This window comes from Abramis brama (assembly GCF_963993115.1).
Source record: "Abramis brama genome assembly, chromosome: 8".
In the NCBI taxonomy this organism is placed as follows: domain Eukaryota; kingdom Metazoa; phylum Chordata; class Actinopteri; order Cypriniformes; family Leuciscidae; genus Abramis; species Abramis brama.
Genome location: NC_139970.1, coordinates 45,037,155 through 45,057,154, shown reverse-complemented (window position 1 = coordinate 45,057,154; position 20,000 = coordinate 45,037,155). Strand labels below are relative to the sequence as shown.

Here is a 20,000-nt window from a genome sequence, read left to right as displayed (position 1 = left end):
CACGTGACGTTCTGTTCACGTCCTGGACTTATTTGTTTTTATGGCAACACTATTGCCAAACCGAATCTGGTACAGATCAGATCTATCGGAAAATTCCGAGTTTACATGTTGTAATTATGAGTTCTACAGGACGTGAACGCTTTTACAAGTCTGAGTAGTGAACGCACATTGTTTTCAAAAAGGTTTCCCTCGAACACACTCCTCTCGCCTGCTATTGGTCACACTCACAGATAGCCCCGCCCCCAAACCCACGCCATTGGTTAAGCCCATTTCTGGCGCACATCTTTTTAACGCTCGCACTCTCGAAAACATCCTGTATTATAGAACAAGTTTTATGTTTTCTTTTTATTATTGCTTTTTCCTTTTCTCTGTATCCCCACATGTTCCTGTTCATTGTTCTGTATTATTTCTTTTTGTACTGAATTATTATGCAAAAAAAAAAAAAAAAAAAAAAAAAAAAAACCTTGACACGCTCAAACAGAACGCGCGCTCACAGTCACAGGTGTTTCTGTTCATCATCCCCAAACATCTCTCTCTCTCTCTCTCTCTCTCTCTCTCTTCATCTCCGTTTATCCTCCTCCTATTCTTCACTGAACGGCCACGCGCTTCTCGGTTCTCCCCAGTCTCGCGCTAGTGATGACGCGACCTCTGCACGCGCACGAGCATGTATTCATGAACCGTGGACATGTGAGATTAGATGGAGGTCCATCATCTGAGATCTTCGTGCTCAAGAACTGCTCTGTTTTACACTCCTCTCCATGCAATCCCTCGCTTTATCAGTCGCTTTCTCTCGCGCTTCATCATCTCGCGCGCCGCTTCCACCGCGATGGGGAATTAACTAAAGTTGTCGGAGAGCATCAGGAGATGTGAAGGATGTAATCTGAGGGAAAAGCGGATCGTGTTTCAGTCATGCAGGAGAAGAAGAAGATGAAGATCATCCCACAGGACCTGCTATCAATCGCTCATTTCTAAAACATTTCCACCGACACGCTCGAGGATGAAATCGGAGTGAGTTCGGATCCATGTCATGATGGACGTGTTCAGTTTCGTGAGGAGGTGAGTCTGCAGGCATGCGCGAACATTCACGGTCTTTACATGATTATTATTATATCATGGCATTGACCTGTATTTTAATCGCGTGTTTGACTGGATGATGAATATGCAGAAGTGAAGATGATGATGTCACGGGAACTGATGATAACGCATCTGTCGCATCTTCTCATTCACTCAGTCCTGATGCCTTAAAATATCAGAATATCACTTATTATGAGAGCTTCTGCCTCTCAATACGAGGATGACAGTTAAATAGGGAACCTTTAGAAACAGTGAATCACTTCATAGCTGTCGACCGATATGGGGTTGTCAATAACCGATATCCATAACCAGATATATATTATAGCCTATACACACACACACACACACACACACATGTGTGGGTATTTCCCAGAATTGGGGCCTATTTCTGTCCACAGGGTGTAATTCTATTAAAAACTAATTAAATCTAATATATTTTAGCACCACTAATTAGTATAAACAAAAACAAGCCTAGACTTTTTTTATGGCTGCTCTTACTAATTATTTTAACACATTTTATTGGTGTTTTGTGGTACATTATCTGTGTTCTGGTGTTGTCCGCCACCAGAGTTTTCTCATGTCGTGCCATATCTCAAACATTATTTATCACAAATTAATAAATAAAAAAATGCATATGAATTAAATGTTACCTGAACTAATAAACTACATGCACAGATTAAGCATATATATGCATTTTGTACTTTATTTTGCTTCATTTCTACCTGTCCCATGGTTTAGCCGTCATTACCAACACGCTCTGCATAAAGGCACTTTCCTACTTTTTTTTCATCAAAAGTTTATTTGGTAGCCATGGTAACCTAATATCATAATGGAGCACATGGATTTCAAGCTGCAAGACTGATGCCTTGATGTCCAGAAAAGTAAGTAAATCTACTCTTTATTCTTTGTGTTGGGCATGTACACTTATTATGCGTCATTACCATATGTGTTGTATTTCTGTATTTTTAAACATTTTTGGATTATTTTTTATCAATTTAATAGTTAAAATGGTGTACATTACATGTAGAAAGCTAGCTACACTTGCTTAGTCATCATCTTTGCTAGTAAGGCTAGTTTTTTGACAAAAATGTCATTACCAGCACAGTCATTACCAGCACATTACAGCTTGTGCTGGTAATGACAGGTTGTGGTGGTGATGACGGCAGATACATTAAACATACTGTTCTTTAAAGAATTTATGTTGAATACGTTATCTTAAATGAATTCATATACATTTACCAATCAAAAGTCACTATATTTTAAATTAAGTAATGCATTTGTTTTTAAAATACTAAATTAATTCATTATAATTGTTGTGTTTAGGTGTGACATGGCTCCAAAAGCAGCTGCCCAAAGGTCCAAATCATACAGAAAACGTCTAAAAGATAAGGGAGCTGGTGGGAGAGGAGACCAGGGTGGAGCCGGAGAGCCGACGAGACAGGGCGATGCAGAGTATCTGGAGGGACTTGGTGACGCAGATGGCTCTGGCGACTGAAGCGCAGGCGGGGATCCAGAAGGCCACGGTGAAGCCGGAGGGACCGAGGACCAAGGTGGAGCTGGAGGGAGAGAGGAGCTCAACGGAGCCAGAGGGACGAATGGACGAGGCAAAGCCAGAGGAGGGTAGTCCTGAGGCGAGGGCAGGGCAAGGAACGACCAAGGCAGAACCGGGGGGACGAGGGATCCCGGCGGAGCTTGTGGACTGATGGGCCACAGCGGAGTCTGGGTTGAGGGTCCACCGACCCTGATGGAGTGGGTGACAGGCAGACCGACGGCGACTCCACCTCCCCGAAGGTTGTTAGAGGAGCAGAGGGGCTGACTGGCAGTGGTGGAAGAAGGGTTGAGAGGAGGCAGATGGGAGGAGGTGGGAGAGGGAGGCTGGGTGGGAATTCAGATTCAGGCTCGGTGACAGAAGATTCAGACTCAACCGGACTGACGTGAAGCGTCTCTGGCTCGGCGGGCACGACGTGAACAGTCTCTGGCTCAGCGGGCTCGACGTGAAGATCAGGCTGGTCAGGCATGACGTGAAGATCAGACTGGTCAGGCATGACGTGAAGATTCTCAGGCTCGGTAGACATGACGTGAAGATTCTCAGGCTCGGCAGGACTGGCCTCTGGAAGGGCGGTCTCGGTTAGACGAGATCCATGAAGGGCGGTCTCGGCGGGACGAGTGGTCTCGGAGGGATGAAACTCTGGACTGGGAGTGGCCGCGGCCATCTTGGCTGAGGGCTCAGACGGTGAGGCGATGGCCTTCTTGGCTGAGGGCTCAGGCGGCGAGGCGGCAGCCATCTTGGCTGAGGGCTCAGACGGTGAGGCGATGGCCTTCTTGGCTGAGGGCTCAGGCGGCGAGGCGGCGGCCATCTTGGCTGAGGGCTCAGGCGGCGAGGTGGCGGCCATCTTGGCTGAGGGCTCAGACGGTGAAGCGTGAGGATTCCCTGGCTCTGGCTGTTTTCCTGATCAAAGGGGAGATCAATGGGACGGTTGAAAGTGGCCCCGATCAGGAACAAGGTCCTCAGGGTCTCGTCGTCGAGCAGGCTGGTAAATGCAAGATGACAGAAGTTCATTGTGAAACTCAAAAAATCAGTGCTCTCCTGAGCCACCGAAATAAACTGAGCTCCATCATCCATTTTGGAGGTCCGTAGTTCTGTCACGGTGTGGTGCAGGCAGAAGATGAGGAGACGAAAGTTCCAATACAAACTTTTACTTATAATAATATCCAACGGGCACTGACAGGCAGAAGGTTACACACACAAAAATAGGACTAATAGGACTAACACAAACAGAACACAACTGTGACAACCTGTTCTTAACTGCCCTCCTGTTTCATGTTTTTTTTTTTTTTATTCAACATGGCTATGAAATTAAATATGAGATTAAATAGTATGTTTAGACTATAATTATACTGAACCAATCCTGTTCACAAGGAACACAGTTCATGTTTGGTCTTCCATAATCAGATTAAACTATGTTTTGATGTTTAAACAGATTACTAGCTGTTTTTTTTTTTTTTGTTGTTGTTGTTTTTTTTGTTGGTCTGAAGTCACTTAGGCTCTTAAAGGGATACTCCACTTTTTTTGGAAATAGGCTCATTTTACAACTCCCCCAGAGTTAAACAGTTGAGTTTTACCGTTTTCGAATCCATTCAGCCAATCTCCGGGTCTGGCGGTATCACTTTTAGCATAGCTTAGCATAGAGCATTGATTATCTCTCATTCCTGCGTAATAATCAAGAAACTTTGCTGCCGTACCATGGGTCCAGCAGGCGTAATGATATGACGCAGCGCCTGAAAATAGTCGACCCTATAGTCTACCGAGCTGGGGACTATTTTCAGGCGCTGCGTTTTTTTTCCATCGGTCTTAGTACACGATGTAAATACAGAAGAGTCAAGTTTTAAATAGGAAAAATATTGAAACTCTTTGGCCATTTTTTTGAGAGAGATGCTAATGGTCTTGTCCGATTCAATGATCTATGCTAAGCTATGCTAAAAGTGGTACGCCAGACCCGGAGTTCGGCTGAATGAATTCGAAAATGGTAAAACTCAACTGTTTAACTCTGGGGGAGTTGTAAAATGAGCATATTTCCAAAAAAAGTGGAGTATCCCTTTAAATTACAATAGCTTATGATCAGTGATTTGTCATCACCACAACAAACTGTCATTACCAGAACTGCAGTGTCATCACCATCACCATACATATTTTTGCTAATAAATTATGTATAAATTACAAAAACATCCTACAATTATATATTTCTGACAATGTTGGACAGCCTAAATGATCACTGTATTAAAAAGTTTTGATATATGGCATTCACTTAAAATAAGCTTATATTCCAAGCCAGGGTAGATTGATGAATCAGAAATTTAGATACTTAAATGACTATAATTCATCTAGCAAGTAAAAATCAACAATCCCATTAAGTTCAAGATAAAATAGATTGTTATGTGAAACCACAAAATGGTTTAAAAGCACTGATTTATCATTTAAGTTTTATTTTTTACATATATTCGATGATGTGATGGTAATGACACATTTACTTGACATAGTTAAGAAAATGGCAAAAAATCATAAATTCCCTTATCTTATGGTCTCAACCAAGCTCATAACGTCGCTCCTGACTTAAGGACTGATAATTTGATGTATACCAATTAGTCAAATTTGGAATTTTAATTTTCAAAATTGCAGCAACCCAATTTGGCCCTTAATCTGAGAAATGCCCGTGTGTTCAAATTCTGCATTTAGAGATTTATAGTAAGTAGCCTACTATGTAGAAAAACTGGATTTTAAATCAGAAATGTGTGCATTATTGTCTATGTAGATTTGGTATCAAACTATATTGATGACACACATGCCATATTGTGCAAATCAATAATAAAGTGATACAAATAATAGCACCTATATCACAAAAAATGTCATACTGTGGACATATGATACTGATATAATGATGTATTGTTGCAAGATATGGAATCCTTTCATTTTACTGAGACATTTAAGACATCTTGCAACTATATATATATAAATATATAATACACACACACACATATATATATGTAAACGTGTGTGTGTGTATATATATATATATATATATATATATATATATATGCATGTAATTTATTGTATAAATTAAGCATTCATTTATGTAGCTAAATCTTTTGGCCTGTTGTTGTATTATTTATGATCATAATAATCGCCCTGTTCTGCATTTATTATTAAACTCATATATGTTGATCACTGGAGAATGGCGCTGGTGATTTAATTCCTGTCCCTCATATAAGCCGCACGCTAAGCTCATTTCATCCCTGTGACTCTAAACTCTAGAACCTATTTGGCTTGTTTGATTTTTCCTGATTTTATCCCGGCTAATCCTCCTAAAGGATTGGCCTCTGGGTCCCAGTGGCATCGTCGCCTCGTCCAGCGTTTATTCTGCACAATAATCATCCAGATTATACATCTATAGAACAGCTCTTTATTTCATCTGGCAGCTTTATGCAGGAGAGAATGGGTTTGTTCTGTGTGAATGGGAGGATCGAGGCCTTCAGGACTGTTCCCAGTACGGTTCCCAGTGTTCCCAGTGCTGTTCCCAGTGTTCCCAGTGCTCTTTCCAGCGATGTTCCCAGTGTACTTCCCAGTGCTGTTCCCAGTGTTCCCATTGTTGTTCCCAGTGCTGTTCCCAGTACGGTTCCCAGTGTTCCCAGTGCTGTTCCCAGTGTTCCCAGTGCTGTTTCCAGCGATGTTCCCAGTGCTGTTCCCAGTGTACTTCCCAATGCTGTTCCCAGTGTACTTCCCAGTGCTGTTCCCAGTGTACTTCCCAGTGCTGTTCCCACTGTTCCCAGTACGGTTCCCAGTGTTCCCAGTGCTGTTCCCAGTGTTCCCAGTGCTGTTTCCAGTGATGTTCCCAGTGCTGTTCCCAGTGTACTTCCCAGTGCTGTTCCCAGTGTTCCCAGTGGTGTTCCCAGTGCTGTTCCCAGTGTACTTCCCAGTGCTGTTCCCACTGTTCCCAGTGTTCCCAATGTTGTTCCCAGTGCTGTTCCCAGTGTACTTCCCAGTGCTGTTCCCAGTGTTCCCAGTGTTGTTCCCAGTGTACTTCCCAGTGCTGTTCCCAGTGTTCCCAGTGCTGTTCCCAGTGTTCCCAATGTTGTTCCCAGTGCTGTTCCCAGTGTACTTCCCAGTGCTGTTCCCAGTGTTCCCAGTGTTGTTCCCAGTGCGGTTCCCAATGTTCCCAGTGCTGTTCCCAGTGTTCCCAGTGCAGTTCCCAGTGCTGTTCCCAGTGCTATTCCCAGTGTTGTTCCCAGTGCTGTTTCCAGTGATGTTCCCAGTGTACTTCCCAGTGCTGTTCCCAGTGCCGTTCCCAATGCTGTTCCCAGTGTTGTTCCCAGTGTTCCCAGTGCCATTCACAGTTTTCCCAGTGCTGTTCCCAATGTTCCCAGTGCTGTTCCCAGTGCTGTTTCCAGTGTTCCCAGTGCTGTTCCCAGTGTTCCCAATGTTGTTCCCAGTGCTGTTCCCAGTGTACTTCCCAGTGCTGTTCCCAGTGTTCCCAGTGCTGTTCCCAGTGCGGTTCCCAATGTTCCCAGTGATGTTCCCAGTGCTGTTCCCAGTGTTCCCAGTGCAGTTCCCAGTGCTATTCCCAGTGCTGTTCCCAGTGTTCCCAGTGTTGTTCCCAGTGCTGTTTCCAGTGATGTTCCCAGTGTACTTCCCAGTGCTGTTCCCAGTGCCGTTCCCAATGCTGTTCCCATTGCTGTTCCCAGTGTTGTTCCCAGTGTTCCCAGTGCCATTCACAGTTTTCCCAGTGCTGTTCCCAATGTTCCCAGTGCTGTTCCCAGTGTTGTTCCCAGTGCTGTTCCCAGTGCTGTTTCCAGTGCTGTTTCCAGTGCTGTTTCCAGTGCTGTTCCCAGTGCTGTTCCCAGTGCTGTGCCCAGTGTTCCCAGTGCTGTTCCCAGTGTGGTTCCCAGTGCTATTCCCAGTGCTGTTCCCAGTGCTATTCCCAGTGCTGTTCCCAGTGTTCCCAGTGCTATTCCCAGTGCTGTGCCCAGTGTTCCCAGTGCTGTTCCCTGTGCTGTGCCCAGTGTTCCCAGTGCTGTTGGGATTGCAAGTGTTTTGTGATGCTTGGAATGGGAAACATTTTATGTCGATGTTGAAACGTTTTAAATGTTCAAATTCTGCAAAGCTCTCTCGTGATTGTCTTAATCACCAGCATCTGCACAGATAAACTCGTTCATTATTTACACATGATGTTATTTCTCTTCCTTAACATGAAATGAGAAATACTGACACTTTCTGACTACATACTTCTAGCGATCATGACTCCTAAAAGCAGCCATACAGGGTCTAGTGTTGTTCATGGAAAACATTCACATGTACAAATCCTGTAGGGCTGCAGGATTTGGGGAAAAAGTAATTGGGATATCCCCCCATTTTTATATATAAAATAATACTTTGTATTATTATTAATAATAATAATTATAATAATAATATATATATATATTTCTTATTAATAGTAATTATTTGTATTAAAATAAAATAAAAATGTGTACTTAACAAAAAGTATTACTATTATTAACAATATAAAAAATAACAATAATATTTCTTAGATTTTTATTATTATTAACAATAATTATTATTATTTTATTATTATTATTAAAATAAAATAATTATAAATAGCAATAATATTTTTTATTATTATTATTAACAACAATAATAATTATGATTTTTATTATTATTAAAAATTTAATTAAAAATTGTGTACTTAAGAATAATAAAATATTATTATTATTATTATTATTATTATTATAAAAATGTGTATTTAAGAAAAATAAAATATTAATTTATTTTGCAACATTATGATATTGGTTGTATTTTGATTCATTTTCAAGCTTGGAATAGAGCTGTCATACGTATGACTGAAAGAGAAGATGTTTGTCATCTTTGGTCATTATGAATTAGTGCACGTGTTCTGAATCTGAGTCATGTGATCTTTTTGAAGCTTTATAAAACGTAATCTGCCGCATTCTTAATCTCCTGAAAACAATAGCTCTTGCATAAGGAAAATATTGGACTTGAGGGATTAAATTAACATAATGATCTAAATGAATTAAGATGATCAAATGTCACCAAAGGGCGAATGCTTGATTGTAAGACGCCGTGTAAAAGAGAGACGAGTGCATGTGCTTTGTGAATATTTGGACTTTGAAAAGATAGGCTGAAGGTTAAAGAGCGCTTCATCTTATTTATAAGACAGTGTATGAAAAGAAGCACTTTGGAGAGTTATGAAAGCATCATCTTTAATTCATGCATCTCTTCGCTGCTGGAGAGAACTCGCTGGAAAGATGATGCCTAAAATAATTAAAGTGCGCATGAACCCTGTTTCCGTGAGGAGAAACGGCCTTGAACGACAGCTAAAGACGGATGTCAGAAATGCACTGAGGATTATGAAGGATATCTGTGTATGAACTCAACCGAGGCTCCGGAAAAACCCTAAACTAGTGATTTTACTGAGCAGAGGAAAGTGCAGTCGCTTTAGCGGAGCAGCGTGTCAGTGTCGCTCCGTCATCACCACATCTATTACGCTTTAATAAAGTTTCGTGAAGTAACTTTACACGTGCGTTTCATACATATCATTCATTCGACCAGATAAGACACAAGTCTATCTGATATGTACTATGATTTTACAGATCATAAAAATTCTAATTAAAATCACTTGTTTAGTGAGTCATATTCAATGTATTCACTGTAAAGCCGAGCTTCTGTAAAACACAATCTATTTATATGTATAAAAAAAAACTATTTTGTGTTGATTAAGTGACAATAAATCGATGAATTGGTTTGAAGTTCATCCAAAAAATAGACTTTTGTCATCCTCATGTTGTTCTAAACTGATGTTTTAGTCATTATTCACTGATAATCTTGCCAAAGATATTGCGTTGAGTTAAGAAATAATTATGATGCTTTAATGTTTTTTGTTTTTTTTTCCATTTTTAGAGGATCATCACTATATGAACCAGTGCTATTTTAGTTGAACTGAGATATTATTATAGAATTTTTTTTTTTTTCAGATTTAGTTTTCATTTTAATGTTAGGAAAGTGTTTTTTAAAATATTTTATTATACTTTTTTTTTTTTTTTTAAATACACTACGTTTGTAAGATTTGGGGTCAGAATGATGTTTCTGAAGAGTGTCCTCTGTTTGTGTGAAGCTCTTGTAGTTTCAGTGAAGGTCTGATGAGGGCAGCGATGATCTCAGATCTCAGATATTAATGCCATTCAAACGGCTTTATTTCCCTCCGGCCTCAAACAATGACAATCATAATCGCATTTATCAGTTTCATCAGTGCAAATGCTTTTTTTTATTCTCTGTGAGATTTGTGCAAATGAAAATTAGCAATTGCTTCACCTTTTTTTGTGCTTTATCTGCTGTAACAAAACAGCGCTGTACAAATATTCCGCATGAAAATCTCAAAGAACCACATTCTACACTGATCAAATAAATAAAATGAAAAATAAGACTACATTCAGCTCAAAGCTGAAGCCTATTTTAAGCACAATTAAAATGACAATATAGAGAATCAACACAGAGATTAATGATAATTGCAAAAAACTGATAGGAAAATTCCCAAATGCATGAAAATAATGAGAATTAGGGGAGACAATGTGCATGAGAATATGGAATGCAATGCAGAATTATAACTCTGCGTTTTGTCTGTTGGTTTTGGTGAGCTAAACACATTCTTGACAGGTTTCAGGAGAAGGTTTTGAAGGGTCAGTTATTACTGCATGCATGCTCTTCTGCTGCGTGTTGTGTTTCCATGCGACTGCTCTTTACACTCGCTCAGTGTTCACACAGAAGGGACAGAGTGTGCCAGACAGAGAGAGATGCACGTGCAGAATATTCATGAGCTCAAACGCCACAAACTTAGAAGCGCTCAGATTTGAAGTATTCCTCACCTCAACAGTACGAGCACTCGAAGCAGACGCAAAGCCTCGGCTGAAGCTCTTCAAGATGTGTTGCATTATGAATTGCTCTTCGGCATACGCTGCATTTCAAAAGTTCTCATATTTTGTGCTCTCTTTTTTATGCGATGTGTCATAGAAGTGAAGCTTTTGCACTTCAGGTCTTGTGTTACGGTGTTTACAATCCTTAATGCAAGATGTACTCCTTTTATGTGGGAAACAAATGTGGCTTTCGTTTCGCTGAAATACATTTAAAATCAGCTTTTCTGTTTGTTTCAAAAAGGATAAACAGTAACTGCAACTTTGTTGGGGTCGGTAAGATTTGTTACTGTTTCTGAAAGAGCCTCACAAAAGCTGCATTTATTTCATCAAAAATACAGTAAAAATTGTAAAATATTATTCCAGTGTAAATCATCTGTTTTCTATGTGATTATATAGTAAAGTGTAATTTATTCATGTGATCAAAGCTGAATTTATTTGATAAAAAATACAGTAAAAATTGTCAAATATTATTACAATGTAAAAAAGCAGTTTTCTATGTGAATATATAGTAAAGTGTAATTTATTCCTGTGATCAAAGCTGAATTTTCAGCATCATTACTCCAGTCTTCAGCTTTCATTAATTCATATGAATGAACAATGAAGGCATTTATTAATCTTAATGTTCATTTCAGCATTTACTAATACATAATTAAAATCAAAAGTTGTATCTGTTAATTTTATTTAATGGACTAACATGAGCTAACAATGAACAGTCATAGTATTATGATTATTAACTAGAAACAAAGATTAATAAATACTGTAACGAATGTATTGCTCATTGTTAGTTCATATTAATAATGCGTTGTTAAGAAATAGAACCTTATTGTAAAGTGTTACCAATAAACTTTATATTCGGTTTTTGGCAAAATTAAAACTTTAATTTCGGATTTGGTGTTTTAGTAAAAACTTTCCAAATGATAATTTTATGAAAACAAAAATAAGTAATAAAAAATAAAAATATGTATATATTATTTTTGTGTACAAAAATCATACAGGTTTGAAACATGAGGATGCGTAAATGACAGCGAAGTGTAATTATGGTAATTTCAGAAGGAATGGGAACGTCTGTATTTCCTGTTTGTATTGTTATGAGCAGCTCTGGCCTCGGGCTTCAGTTCCGGTGTAATATGTGTGTGTGAAACGCTCATTAGCAGCTGTGTGTGTGTATGTGTGTGTGTGTTATCACCCTGTCATTAGCAGTGGTGTTTCCCAGCTGCTCCGATGATGCTCGGGATTCGGGAATAACAGGGCGGATTCAGTGTTTCTGTTGCGCTTTAATGACGGCCTGTCAGGATCAGTGTGAAGAGCCTCCATTACTGATGGATATAGAGACGCCACACTTACTCAGTGTTTCTGAACATTCTTAAATCAAGAGACATTTACTGGAGAAGCCAGTTTTATTACTGTGTTCAACAGTGCAGGATTGCAGTGTTTATTTAAAGTGCACTATTATGATATTTTACACTCATCCAAGGTCAAAAAACACTTTAATGTCCTCATAATCTCCACTGCAGTGTCAGCTGTTTCCTCTCAGCGTCTGAAACACTTCCATCGAAGATTCAGTCTCTCTAAACCCCGCCTCTCTGAGAGCTGCTCTGCTGTGATTGGTCAGATGACCCAGTCTGCTGTGATTGGTCAGATGACCCAGTCTGCTGTGATTGGTCAGATGACCCAGTCTGCTGTGATTGGTCAGATGACCCAGTCTGCTGTGAATGGCCAGACGACCCAGTCTGCTGTGATTGGTCAGATGACCCAGTCTGATGACCCAGTCTGCTCTGATTGGTCAGATGACCCAGTCTGCTGTGATTGGTCAGATGACCCAGTTTGCTGTGATTGGTCAGATGACCCAGTCTGCTGTGATTGGTTAGATGACCCAGTCTGCTCTGATTGGTTAGATGACCCAGTCTGCTGTGATTGGTTAGATGACCCAGTCTGCTCTGATTGGTTAGATGACCCAGTCTGCTGTGATTGGTTAGATGACCCAGTCTGCTGTGATTGGTCAGATGACCCAGTCTGCTGTTATTGGTCAGATGACCCAGTCTGCTCTGATTGGTCAGATGACCCAGTCTGCTGTGATTGGTTAGATGACCCAGTCTGCTGTGATTGGTCAGATGACCCAGTCTGCTGTTATTGGTCAGATGACCCAGTCTGCTCTGATTGGTCAGATGACCCAGTCTGCTGTGATTGGTCAGATGACCCAGTCTGCTGTGATTGGTCAGATGACCCAGTCTGCTCTGATTGGTCAGATGACCCAGTCTGCTGTGATTGGTCAGATGACCCAGTCTGCTGTGATTGGTCAGATGACCCAGTCTGCTGTGATTGGTCAGATGACCCAGTCTGCTCTGATTGGTCAGATGACCCAGTCTGCTGTGATTGGTCAGATGACCCAGTCTGCTGTGATTGGTCAGATGACCCAGTCTGCTCTGATTGGTCAGATGACCCAGTCTGCTGTGATTGGTCAGATGACCCAGTCTGCTCTGATTGGTCAGATGACCCAGTCTGCTGTGATTGGTCAGATGACCCAGTCTGCTGTGATTGGTCTACTCTGCTGTGATTGGTCAGACAATCCAGTCTGCTCTGATTGGTCAGAAAGCAAACGCTCATTATCATATCTGAATCTCAGCTCTTGATCTCAGTGATATGAACATTGACGATGGCGTGGGCTTTACCGTATCAATCTCAGAAAACAGCGTCTTCTCGACATGAACTACACGAGCCCAAACTCCTCCAGTCTCAGATGCACTACAGTGTTTGAGGGCGGAGCTTAGAGACGCTGTTCGCCGGCAGGTACAGCATTCATGAGCTGAAGCTGGAGTTCATCGTCCCTGATGGTTCGGTGTCATTAGCACTACAGTAGAGCACACAAGTCTCCAGACTGGAGTGTGAAGCGTCTGAGATATGACCTGACAACAGCCCATTTGCAGGAGCGAGACGAACTCCTTCCCCGGCCAATCCTCCGCTTCTCATGAACACCTGACCTGGACTCCTCATGTCTCGGGATCTGTGATTGTGGGATTCTTCCATCTGTGCGCGGGTTACATCATCTCGACCGCATGCTGGCGTGTTCAGGGCTTTGCTGTAATCTGCCACTGCTTCGCACTGGTTTGCTGAAAGAGTCACTATAAGCCATCAGCAGTTTAGAAGGAATGAAAGTGCGGGATTTCACTATTATTGGGTCACGGGTTCGACAGCTAAATTGCTGTTATTAAATATAATAAAGCCTTCTGTTCTGTAAGTGCCTGTTTGAGAGACAGTGTTTAAATAGACTATAGTTTCCTCTAGTGTCGCATTTAAAAAAAAAAGGATAAATGTTATATACCGACTGACAGTGATTTCTACCGTTGTTTTTTACCGTGTTTTCTCTTTTAATTTTTCTGGATTCTGTTTTAATGGTTTATTTAAATGTAAAAATGAATTAATTAGTGGTTTACTTTTTATTTAAAAATGTGTAATTATTCCTTCCTGTTTTAATACATATTATTATTATTATTATTCTTTGAGAGGTAATAACTAACAGTAATATTTTTCTGTCATAATTTCTTCAAGTTAAACTGAAACAGGAAGCTGAGGCGGGACATATTGAATGGCTCCTCCCCCTTTTCAAACAGCCAATAGCGTTTAGTTTCCCTCACAGACTGACAGCACATGGAAGCGAATCCGAGCGCTGATGATACGCTGGATTCAATAGTGGAGGATTCATTCATTTCATTCTTAACCAGCGTACAGTTGGACAACGGAATAAAACTGGAGCGTTTGAGCAACCGAACACACACTCCAACACACACTGCTCTGTGTCTGTCAGCGGTCGCTGTGGTCAGGTGGTGTTTATAGCAGGGGGGCGGAGCTTTACATTCTAGAGAGCATTTGATTGGACAGAAGATGTGATGAGAAGCGGTGATTTTAGCGGAAGTGAGAGACTAAATGAGAATTTTGTCATTGTTTTGGAAGCTTATTCATAACCTCAAGGCTAACATATTCATACTTAAAGCTAAAAAAACAAAAATTTTGATTCCAGGGTGTCTAAGAGCTGTGAGTTTGTGTGTGTATCTGCTGATAGTTTCCTGGACTCTTATTTTGCCGTGTTGTGATGAAGGAGCCGTGAGTTTGTGTGTGAGACGCATTATTAGAGGAGAGTCGTCTGGGTTTCTCTCAGTACCGATGCGTGTTAGTTACTTCTGACTCTCCGTGCCACATGGACATTAATATAATAGTTTCCCCACATCTGCAGTTAAAGCGTGTGTGTTCAGATGAAGAGTGGAATGGACACGCGACTGAGGGAACATGATGAGCTTCTCTCTCAGACTGAATTATTGATTCGGCTCATGCATGAGCGATCGACTTGTGCTGGAATGTGTCCTTCACTGGACCAACAAAAAACATTAAGTAATTACAGCGAGACTCAGTCCGAGATATTAAACATTTATCGATTGTATAATGCTGTTATTGTCAAGGCTTGAACAGCTGCATGTAATAATGTCTTCAGATTTGTCATTTAGTGAGGGACTTGTGGGAAAAGAAACCCACATAAATATATAATATTATGTTATGTAATATATAATTAACATTAACATTTTGATGTGTTTGATTCATTTAAGTGAATCAATTCTTTAGGTGATTCATTGTATCATTTAAGTGATTCATTGAATCATTTAAAAATGAATTGATTCGCTGAAATTAATCAATCATGAAAATTCTAAATGATTCAGAGAGTCAGTTTGCTGTGTTTTACATATTATTTTGTGTAGTGAAATTAAATATGCACTTAAATGCTGATGTTTTAGATTTGGCTATATAAATGAGTGCTTGTATTTTTAGTAGTCGTATTTAATGAAAGTGTTTAACTCAGTGATTTTTGTTGCAGATAAATATTGCGAAATGATTATAATATAAAATAGATAAACATATTGGTATAATAATAACACTTTAACTCAAGGTTTCATTAGTTAACTAACAATGAACTTTAATCCCAACATTTACTAATACATTTGATGTGTTAACATTAGTTAATCCACTGTGAACTAACATGAAAATTAACAAAGGTTAATACATGCTGTGGAAATATTGCTCATTGCTGGTTATTTATGAAGTTCCATCAGTAGTTTTAATGCCTGTTAAGCTTTAGTTTCCTACAGTTTTCCTGTGGGATTCGCACTCACTGTCCGGCTACTAATTAGCTGGAGATATTAGTTTGATTGTCATTCGCCCTCTCACAGCCTCATTCCGCTGCCATGGCAACGGATCCCAGTTTAACAGCTTCATTTGCATGTCAGTCATTTCAGTGCTTAGAAAATTAATTACTTTCCTTCTGTCATTATCGTTAAGCTTGAACGAAACGTAAGATTGCGAAGTTCATAGGATCATCAGCGAGGAAATAGGGATGGACAGAATTAAATATCATAGTGACTATTAAGATATATATATTCATATCAGTGTCATTTTAGTATAATTTACTATTATAGAATTTATTATTAGATTTTAACATTTAATAATATGCAATATTATATGTAAAATAACCATTTTTAGGTGCTTTTTAATATTTTTGCTTTAATTTTATATTTATTTCAGTTTAATTTAGATTTTAACATTTAATAATATGTAATATTATATGTAAAATAACCATTTTTAGGTGCTTGTTAATATCTTTACTTTAATTTTATATTTATTTCAATTTAATTTAGATTTTAACATTTAATAATATGTAATATTATATGTAAAATAACCATTTTTAGGTGCTTTTTAATATTTTTGCTTTAATTTTATATTTATTTCAGTTTAATTTAGATTTTAACATTTAATAATATGTAATATTATGCGTAAAATAACCATTTTTAGGTGCTTTTTAATATTTTTACTTTAATTTTATATTTATTTCAGTTTATTTTTTAGCCATTTTAGAACTTAAACAAATAAAATAATAAAATAAAATTGCTAAGGCAGCATTTCTACTGCATAATCACAAACTAATTTGTTTAAGTTTATTATAGTAGTTATTAATATATTCACATGTATTAATGCATTTTAGTAATTTTGTTAGGTGTTTTTTAATATTTTAGCTTTATGTTAATTTCGTTTTTAGTAATTTTAAACTTGAAGTTATAAATAAAATAATAACATAAAAAATGGCCAAGGCAACATTTCTACAGCAATTTCAGAAACATATTCGTTCAAGTTTATTTTTTCATTTAATATTTATATTTATTTTATTTCAGCCTTATTTCCATCACCAAAAATCGATTGTTCATAGTTTTAGATTACAATAACAACACTTTCATTTATTGAATAACTTATGAACTATGTTTTGGATAAGTCAATTAAATTATCTTTTCATGTAATTATTTCCTCTTTTTATTTCCCACATGATAGAATCATGACAAAAATACAGAAAAACAGTGAAATATTATTCCAGTGTAAATCATCTGTTCTCTATGTGAATATATAGTAAAGTGTAATTTATTCCTGTGATCAAAGCTGAATTTTCAGCATCATTACTTCAGTCTTCAGTGTCACATGATCCTTCAGAAATCACTCTAATATGATGATTTGATGATCAAGAAACATTTATGATTATTATCAGTGTTGAAAACAGTTCATATTTCTGTGGAAACCGTCATACATTTTATTTTTCAGGATTCTTTGATGAATAGAAAGTTCAAAAGAACAGCATTTATTTGAAATATAATCTTTTGTAACATAATAAATGTCTTTATTATAAAAGTATGAATTTGATTTGTTGACCCCAAACTCTTGAGCCGTATATATTATATACAGTCCGCTGACTTTAAACATGAATAATCCACGGTATTTGAGCACTGACTCTTAGTGCACTAGTGTTGAACACATGATTTATTAATGCTCCACGAGGGGCTTGTGTTTCTCTGTCCGGTACGGTTACTCCCAGAAATCCCCATCCCGATCCAGTGGAGTTAGAGAAGCGGCGTCGATGATAAAACACGCTAATGAAGGTCCTGTCGGGGAAAATGGAAGAGAGTCTTGCTTGTCTGTCGTTCTGTTCTGAACACTCTGCGTTTGACATTGTGAGTGAATTATTCTGTTTTTGAGGAAACTGATCACTTTACATGCGGATCTAGTGTTCGGTCTCTTCATCGTGTTTTAATATTTGTGCTGTATATATATTGAATATATTCTGCATCACACACGTCTTTCTGCTTAAAGCGAGGATTGAAAGCATTGCGAGGCCAGTAATGTGTTTAAAAGTGTTTTCTACCTATGGGACGTGTATGGAAGCTTGTTTCCGCCACAGGATCAAAACTTGCGAGTTTACATCCACGTTTGTGACATTCTGACTGTTTTTCTTGGAATTCTAAATTTACTTTTCTCATTCTATCCTCATAATTTTAACCCATTTTGCTGGGAAATGTAGTCTTGTGTAATGTTGTTGCATCATGATCCTGAAGAAACAGCATCTCATTCCAATGTATACATGCTATATAGAGTAACGACAAAATGTACTCGACTGGACTGGAATTCTACACTTACATCTTGCAATTTTGACTTTTTTCACATAATTCTAAATTTACTTAAAGCCATTTTGACTTTTTTCACTTATTTTGCTCGGAATTCTAAGTTTGCATCTCACAATTTAGACTTTTTTTCCCTGAATTCTTAATTCACTTAAAGCCATTTTGTCTTTTTTCACTTAATTCTAAATTTACTACTTACAATTCTGACTGTTTTTCTCTGAACTATACGTTTACTTCTCAAAATTTCAACTTATTTTGTTTGAAATTCTAAGTTTACGTCTCGCAATTCTGACTTTTTTTGGAATTTTAAGTTTACTTCTCACAATTTTAACTTATTTTTTTCATAATTTTAAGTTTATGTCTCACAATTTAGACTTTTTTTCCCATGAATTCTTAATTTACTTAAAGCCATTTTGTCTTTTTTCACAGAATTCTAAATTTACTACTTACAATTCTGACTGTATTTCTCGGAATTATACGTTTACTTCTCAAAATTTCAACTTATTTTGTTTGAAATTCTTTACGTCTCGCAATTCTGACTTTTTTTGGAATTTTAAGTTTACTTCTCGCAATTTTAACTTATTTTTTTCATAATTTTAAGTTTATGTCTCACAATTTAGACTTTTTTTCCCATGAATTCTTAATTTACTTAAAGCCATTTTGTCTTTTTTCACAGAATTCTAAATTTACTACTTACATTTCTGACTGTATTTCTCGGAATTATACGTTTACTTCTCAAAATTTCAACTTATTTTGTTTGAAATTCTAAGTTTACGTCTCGCAATTCTGACTTTTTTTGGAATTTTAAGTTTACTTCTCGCAATTTTAACTTATTTTTTTCATAATTTTAAGTTTATGTCTCACAATTTAGACTTTTTTTCCCATGAATTCTTAATTTACTTAAAGCCATTTTGTCTTTTTTCACATAATTCTAAATTTACTACTTACAATTCTGACTGTATTTCTCGGAATTATACGTTTACTTCTCAAAATTTCAACTTATTTTGTTTGAAATTCTAAGTTTTGTTCTCGCAATTTTAACTTATTTTGTTCATAATTTTAAGTTTACGTCGCACAATTTAGACTTTTTTCCCCCTGAATTCTTAATTTACTTAAAGCCATTTTGACTTTTTCACAGAATTCTAAATTTACTACTTACAATTCTGACTGTATTTCTCAGAATTATACATTTACTTCTCGCAATTTCAACTTATTTTGTTCGGAATTCTAAGTTTACTTCTCGCAATTCTGACTTTTTTTGGAATTTTAAGTTTACTTCTCGCAATTTTAACTTATTTTTTTCATAATTTTAAGTTTACGTCTCACAATTCAGACTTTTTTTCCCCTGAATTCTTAATTTACTTAAAGCCATTTTGACTTTTTCACAGAATTCTAAATTTACTACTTACAATTCTGACTGTATTTCTCGGAATTATACATTTACTTCTCGCAATTTCAACTTACAGTATTTTGTTCGGAATTCTAAGTTTTGCGTCTCGCAATTCTGACTTTTCTTGGAATTCTAAGTTTACTTCTCGCAATTTTAACTTATTTTTTTCATAATTTTAAGTTTACGTCTCACAATTTTGACTTTTTTTCTCTGAATTCTAAGTTTACTTCACAATTGTGACTTTTCTTGGAATTCTAAGTTTACTTCTCGCAATTTTAACTTATTTTGTTTTAATTCTAAGTTTATGTCTCACAATTTAGTCTTTTCTCAGAATTTACTTCCAAAAATGTACTTGCAATTCTGACTGTTTTTCTCAAAATTCTAAGTTTACTTCTCGCAAATTCTGACTTTTTTTTCTTGGAATTCAGTTTTTTTAACGTAATTAATTTTTTTTTAAATGTAAATGCAACTTTTTATCTTGAATACCTCTTTTTTTCTGCAACTGCAGTTTATATCATGCAAAAAAAGAAAAGTCACTCAAACATTTAAAGGGCCAGTTCACTATACTATAATAGTTC

The 20,000-nt window shown here is 37.6% G+C and overlaps 1 protein-coding gene across 7 annotated transcripts in view; it reads left to right on the top strand.

The window, feature by feature from the left end:
* Positions 1-20,000, top strand: part of frmpd4 (FERM and PDZ domain containing 4) — a gene marked incomplete at its 5' end in the record, with an annotated part of 98,163 nt that overhangs the window by 29,779 nt on the left and 48,384 nt on the right. For 2 of the 7 annotated variants that reach the window (XM_084122190.1, XM_084122187.1), the window contains one exon: positions 535-1,056. The exons of 4 other annotated variants lie outside the window; for them this stretch is intronic. In XM_084122190.1, the coding sequence (XP_083978316.1) occupies positions 1,028-1,056 (29 nt within the window). Of the gene's footprint in view, positions 1-534; positions 1,057-17,497; positions 17,586-20,000 lie in introns of those variants that run through there. One more of the 7 variants, XM_084122189.1, reaches the window with a different exon arrangement.